Source organism: Pinus tabuliformis, chromosome 9 (genome assembly GCF_031772625.1).
Source record: "Pinus tabuliformis cultivar Carrire ecotype Pingquan chromosome 9, CPIR1, whole genome shotgun sequence".
Classification (NCBI taxonomy): domain Eukaryota; kingdom Viridiplantae; phylum Streptophyta; class Pinopsida; order Pinales; family Pinaceae; genus Pinus; species Pinus tabuliformis.
The window spans coordinates 1,896,863,387-1,896,870,547 of NC_142307.1; the positions used below are offsets into that span (position 1 = coordinate 1,896,863,387).

The 7,161-nt window shown below is 35.2% G+C and overlaps 1 protein-coding gene across 2 annotated transcripts; it reads right to left on the bottom strand.

Annotated features, from left to right (window-relative positions):
- Positions 1-1,486: 1,486 nt before the first annotated feature.
- Positions 1,487-3,586, bottom strand: LOC149156524 (UDP-glycosyltransferase 86A2-like). 2 transcript variants are annotated; one of them, XM_089438241.1, is made up of 3 exons: positions 3,263-3,586; positions 2,971-3,082; positions 1,487-2,605 (listed from the first exon to the last, which is right to left on the bottom strand). In XM_089438241.1, exons 1-3 carry the CDS (start codon positions 3,569-3,571, stop codon positions 1,665-1,667), a joined length of 1,362 nt encoding a protein of 453 aa, XP_089294367.1. In that variant the 5' UTR covers positions 3,572-3,586; the 3' UTR covers positions 1,487-1,664. The 2 variants fall into 2 exon arrangements, with proteins under 2 accessions (XP_089294367.1, XP_089294366.1); XM_089438240.1 differs by having other exon boundaries at positions 2,971-3,575.
- Positions 3,587-7,161: the final 3,575 nt, after the last annotated feature.

The following is a 7,161-nucleotide window of genomic DNA, read 5'->3' on the forward strand; positions in this document are numbered from 1 at the left end:
GCAAATTCTTGTTTAATCGAGCTAACACACTTTGTCTGCAATTACGGATGGAGTTTGCACCAACTACGAGTTCAAATAACCGAGATAACATAATTTGCCTGCAATCTCCAAGTTACTTACCTAACCGACATGACACAATTTGTCTGCAATTAGCGTTTTGGATTTTGCACCAACTACGACTTCAAGTAACCGACCTGACAATTTTTTTCTGCAATTAGGGATGGATTTTGCACCAACTACAAGTTCGATTTGTTCAATTTGATAGAGGCCAAAGCCACATATACCAATCAAATTTGAATTAGCCAAACACGTCGCTTCATCACAATTAGCTATTGACATTTATGTCTCAAATCGTCGATCAAAGTCGACCTAGTTGATCAATCTCATGATTTGAGTTTGCACCAGCTACGAGTTCTAGTAAACGTGATGACACAATTTGTCTGCACTTTGGGTTGGATTTTGCACCAACTACGAATTCGATTTGATCCACGAAATAACCACATCTGCCGATCAAAGTTGAGATAACCAACCACGTCACCTCAAAGTTGAAACCGTGCAATCCTGATCAAAGTCGACCTAGTTGATGAACCATTAGTTGGTTGATTGATTCTTATGACCTATGATGAACCATTAGTTGGTTGATTCTTATAACTTATGATGAACCTGAGAGTTTGTTCGTGTACTGTCATTCTTCTCTTAATTTCGCCAATCTCATCTTTCTATTTGTACTACCATGAACTTCTCGCTGGTGGAGATCAATTTCTATTAGTACTACCATGACCTTATAGCTGGTGGAGATAAATTTGACACTTGAATATGTTTAATATCGCACTGTAATTCTTGTAATAGTGCTTTTCCCTTTGCCATAATGCAACTTGCCACATCTTTCTTGGAGAATTTGATATACAGAGCTTTTATTTTAGACTAACTGCTCAATCTTATATTCATCTTTAGATTGGAAAACATATTTTCTCATAGGAATATTGCATGGTGAGTTTACACATATTTATTCTCTATCTTACATGGGGAGCTTACATATTTATTCTTAGCTTGACTAATGAATATGAAAAATAGACTTCTGCTCTTTCTATATTTTACCATTTTGTGCAATTCTTTTATTTTGTATATTGCTGCTAAAAATGCATTATACTTCACAGTTTTGGCTTCACAAAAATAGTGGGACACTATATCGTGTTGATATTTCATAATTAGTTCATATGTTCATTGTCTGGTCACATCGTACCTTCTGCAACCTGCTGTGGTTATCCTTAGAGATGTAGTTTACCAAGCAACCAATCAAGTTGTTAGCCAGATCAACTAATAGAACTAGCAATTCCTAAGATGAAAGATCAGGTCTTGTTGTTAGTTTGAACTTTGACACTGTTTCTATTACACTGTAATAGATTAATAGTCCAACTATTTCTTTCTGGCTTAAAGTTCTGAATTTCATGATATTTTTGTGGGTAGGGAAACAGATTTCATGGTATCCTTCAAATGTTAAGCAAATAGATTTACTAGTTCTAAACTATTCCATAAATAAGAAAAGAAGATATCCAAATTACACATAAAGGAAGATTATGTATGAACATATGACGAATATTACCCTGTAACAAATAAAACTGTGGATCGTGGTCTTCGCATATAGTTGTTCCATATTCTTGAACTTAAGTATGACTTTTGGCTCTTAAAGCTTCAACAAACAAATCTAGATTCTTATTAGATGTCCCGCTGTGAAGCACCGCCTTCTTCACAACCTCTCTAATAGCCTCGACCTTCAATCTCAATTTTCTCCCTTCCTCTTCACCCATGAAATTCTTGATTGTGCTTGCTACTTCTTCCCTTCCAACTAGCGGTTTGCAGTTTAGGAAGCTGCTGCTACTCCCACCCAAGTCCATGCCCACTCCCCACTCTTCTACAATCAGCCATCTATTTGTGCATTGATCTGTGAATAATGGAAACGCCAACATGGGTATTCCAAATGATAAGCTCTCCAGAATGGAGTTCCATCCACAGTGTGTAAGAAATCCACCCACAGAAGGATGAGACAAAACTTTTAGTTGAGATGACCATTGAACCACTAAACCCTGATCTCTGGTTTCCTCCACAAATCCTTTCGGCAGAATGTCTTCAGCTCCAGGCTCAACAATATCGGGACGAAGCACCCAAATGAAGGGTTGCTTGCTTTCTACTAATCCCATTGCCACTTCTTCTATCTGGGCTCTAGAAACATGAGCAACGCTTCCGAAAGAAATATAGATGACTGAATTTTTGGCCTGGGAGTCCAGCCATCCGGTACAGTCCGATTCAGACCACATGTTGGTTCGTGATGTTTCGTTATTGAGACCGTTTTGGAAGCCTGAAGGAAGCAGAGGACCAACGGACCAAAATGGCTTTTTTGACTGTAATTCTGCTATAGTTCGGCTTTCTAAATCTTCAACAGTATTAGCGATAATCCAATCGGCCCCTCGAACTGATTGAAATCCTTCATATAATAGTTTGTGTACTTTGCTTGATACGTCCAGCTCCTGAAAATAAGATGGAAGATCTGTTATCTTTAAAGCCGAAACTCCAGGTATGTAGTTTATTAGTCTTTCATGGTCCTCTTCTGCACAATCACAACACAAGTCCAACACTTAAAATATTTCTAAATTGTAACTTAACATATGTTAGGGGTGAATAGATGCTCCTGCGTCTACTTAAGTTACAAATGTTTCTGAATTGTAACTTAAAATATATATGTTAATGTGAATAGATGCTCTGGGTCAGGGCTACTTGAGTTACAAGGATTCACACAAATTAGCTAACCAAAAAGCTACCATTTTTCTTCTTGAGTTACAAGGATTCACACAAACTAGCTAACCAAAAAGCTACTATTTTTCTTCTTGAGTTACAAGGATTCACACAAACTAGCTAACCAAAAAGCTGCCATTTTTCTTCTTTTCCGGAAGTTAATGGGAAAATAACACATACCACTGTTAACAAATGGAAAATGGCCATCTTCCACCAGCAGATCCCAATGATAATAGATCGAAAAGACCAGAGCTGCCTCCGTCCAAAATGAAACATGACAAATCCCAAATTTCTTCGCCACACGGTCGAGCCAAACAAAAAAACTGTCAGCAATGATACACAATACGGGAGGCTGCTCCTCCTTGAGATGGGCGATCAGCTCTTCAACATGCGGCATCATATTAGTCTGGAATGATTCTATAAACTCCAAATTCAACGATCTATCAACTTCCAGGGGCAATCCATCACTAACCTGAAGGGAGCGGATATCTAAACCCAAGCTCTGGTCGTGGGAGAAGGGGTCCTCCCCGTTATGGGCTTTAATGATGTTCGCATAACAAGCTTCCGTAGTAACAAACGTGACAATAACACCCTTCGCTGCTAGCTTCCTCGAGAAATTAAACATGGGAGTCATATGCCCCTGAACTGGAAGTGGAACTGCAACAACGTGCAGAGGCCTGCAAGATCCGCCAGTAACTGTTTCTGATTCCATCGGTAAAATCCAGCAGGTTGCGTTCTCTTGTGATACACTGTCCTTTGTCTTCATATAATACATGGCCATGGTCAAATTCTTGGTGTGACCTTCACAAAAAAAAAAAAAAAATTAGATAAATGAATGTTAGGTGTCATTTGGAATGGATGGTGAGTGCAAACGCATATACGTCGCACTATTATTGGCGAGAGAAGCATCTTAGTCCGCACGAATAATTTTGTGAGATCTACGCCAAAAAAATTGTCTTTTTCTGCGTGTCTTTTAATAAGACGACTTCCTTAATACGTGTAGTAATTTTCAATCAATTACATCGCAGTGTTTTGGTTTTTTTATGCGTACCCTTTTGCGTAAAACGAGTGCATGTAATAAGAATGATGGTTTTGAATAATCATTTTCAATCTATTAATTTAGAAGGTTGTTTTTATAAGCATGTAATTAAAAACATGTAAATTAAGTTTTTTTTTTAATGCCAAAACATGTAATTAGAAACAAGGTCAACTGATTAGCGGTAGTTCGTGCCAGCCAAGCTTTCTATCGCCATGAATGCAAAGTAGCTCCACACAGTAGAGATTTTTTTAAGTAAGGGCATAGGTTTTCAATGTCTTTATGTGGATAAAAAATGGACTCATTAACCTAGGCATCCAAATTCCCAAAATATGTTGTTAATTGAAAAGTCCCTTATTTAAGTTTTTTCAATGCCTTCCTAACATGCAAAACACATCCAAAATGGAATGAGAAAGAACTAGGGAAGTTTTAATTTAGAAAACCTTACAAATTGTTAAACATCCAAAAGAAAAGTTAACTTACAACGGTCGGAGGTGGCTCGTAAACCAATGGAGTTTGCATTTGTTAATATGTTTCTTGTATGTTTCCATACAATTGTCCTAAACTTGAGTTTTGTTTAATGCTTTTTAGGAGTCTTTACCATTCTATAACAACTGTGGCAAGTATAACCCATTATCTTATCAAATATCACATTCTTAATCATTCTTACACCTTTACAAAACATAAACTCTCAGTTGTAACCTAAATGTACTTGGTGTTTCAAAGTAGCTAAGGTTTTAGTGTGCATGGGAGATTGGGGTATGAAGCCATTTGAAAGTTTTGTAATAATCTACGACATCTTGCGTTTATTAGGATTTGAAAACATGCAGTTATTCCCGACATTCATTTCAGAAGTGGTTATGGATGTCTCACATTTAGGGAAAAAAAAGGAGAATTCTTATAAAGGATAGAATGAGCTCCTCAATGACATTTTTATGGAAAGTGAACATTTTCACAAAATCATACCTGGATAGCCTATCACTTGAACAATATGGAAATGAGCATCCCAAATAGTTCTCAAACTACCCTAAAAATTTTGTTGATAATTGAACATGCCCCCATAATGGCGAGCAATATTAATAAGAATTCCATCCATATGCATACTTTGTTTGTAACAAGTAGAGAATTGCTAGTTACTCCAATAGAATGCATGCTTATTTATGAAAATATCTAGTACTGTTCATGAATAACTAAAGAAATATATCATAATGTCTCATACCTACATTCATTACAGTATTGCAAAAGGGAATAAATTTGTGAAAGATCACAAATGGTGAATAATATTTCAAGTACATAGCGTCATGTCAAAGCCGAGAACAACTTTGGGCCTAAATATTCTCTATCTTTAGCAAAGTTGTACTTGAATGTATACATAAGCATAGTTGGTTCAATCAACCCAAGAATTAACAAAGGTTGACCTCGAATAAGATAATGAATGATGCCACATATTGCAGTGGATGACAATGTCTAGACTGTAGTAAAGATTCCAACTACAACACATTTTATTTGTAATCTCAGTAATGATAGAGTTTACCCCCTTATTATAAAGAAATTATTCACCCTCACGCTTGTTTAACTCAATGCGCCAAAAATCAGTATAGCATTTCTTTCATAATTTATGAGATCCTCCGACCACCCATAGCCCATACTCAGAATCTGATCCAAATAAGAATATTGAATATAATACTCACCTTTTTATAACACTCCTACTTAAACATATGTAATGCATCATCATCCTTCCTTTCATTGTGTCAAGGTATGAATGTGTCTTTATGTTGTACCATTTAGTTTGTTGAGGAATTTGAACTCTTTTTTATCTATTTTGATGAACATGAGGTTATTCTTGAGTGGAGATGGGAGAGTTGTTTTCTAATAGAATAGAAAATTATGGTGTTTTACAATGAAATGTGTTCAAAATATTTCACTAGATCCATGCTTATAATCTTTCAAAGAAGTCATATGTTTTTCTCATAAAAGTATTGAAGATCTACCTATAATGAAGTTTGGTTAGTAAATACCACTATATCCTGAAGATTATCCTTTTCTAATACTCCTACCCTGTAGTCGTGATCAGAAAAACAAACTCAAATTAGAGAGTGCCATAAAAAGGATCAACTTCTGTTTTTGTCTAGTTGTTCTCCAAAATAAATTACTGCAATAGTAGAAGCAAAGAATATGTATGTTGTGGGAGCAAGGATCTTGTTCAAGCACCAGTATTCCAACAATTATTTATATCATATAAGAAAATTTATCTGCATAAAGAGCATTGGAGTTTGGACATGCTAACCATATATCTGAATTTAAGAAACAAATTAAAATATTTATTTAAAAAAAAGTCCAAATACAGTAGATATGAACAATAATCAAAGAAAGAAAAGGAGTCAATAATGCTCATAGTGGAAAATGCCAAAATGTTTAGAATCAATTCCATAATATCGTTCTGTGATCATTATAATTAGCTCGTATTGAACTAAATACCCGAATCCCGTATTGAAGCCACATGTCTGGTCTTGTTTGTAACATAGCAACCCTGCCTTCAGGTCATTCATTAGAGAATTTTTGAGGTCTAAAATGGGCATCCTAAGAAAAATATACAACCAAAATAAACTTTATAAGAACCAATAGGATTCAAGACAATGATGTCAACCATGGGGGATCATTCACCATTTTTGGAGTAGAAAAGTAAAAAGATTAAAAAATAATAAAATAATAAAATAACTTTTGCAACTCATATTTTCAACTTATCTTCCTAAGATTTTACTCGAATTTTGAGTGAGAGTACTCATTGGATGAAAATTTTAATTCCTCATCCAAGGAGTACCCATGTTGCATACTTTCGATGGAATCTGCTACACGAAAAATGAGAAATATATGAAAAAACGTGATTGCAATCATGTTTTTCATGTATTTCTCATTTTTCATGTAGCAAGGTCCATCAAAAGTACGCAACATGGGTACTCCTTGGATGAGAAATCAAATTATACATCCAATGAGTGTTTCCACTTGAAATTTGAGTAAACCCATAGGGAGATAAGTTGAAAATACGAGATGAAAAAATAGTTTTTTTTTTTTTTCCTCTAAAATTTGATGATGTAATCTAATCTTGTTTTAGAATTTCCACTATCATTTTATAATTTCCCTAGGAGGCCCATTTTAGACCTCAAAATTCCGCTAATTCTTGATTCCTTGGAATGGCACAAAATTCTCCTCCATGACAAAAAGTGTCATGTGAAAAATTACACATGATTGTTGGATAATCTATCTATGCAAAAATATTGAAAGAAAAATAATTGGCAATTTAATTGATATGAAAGAATTTAATGAAAAACACACTG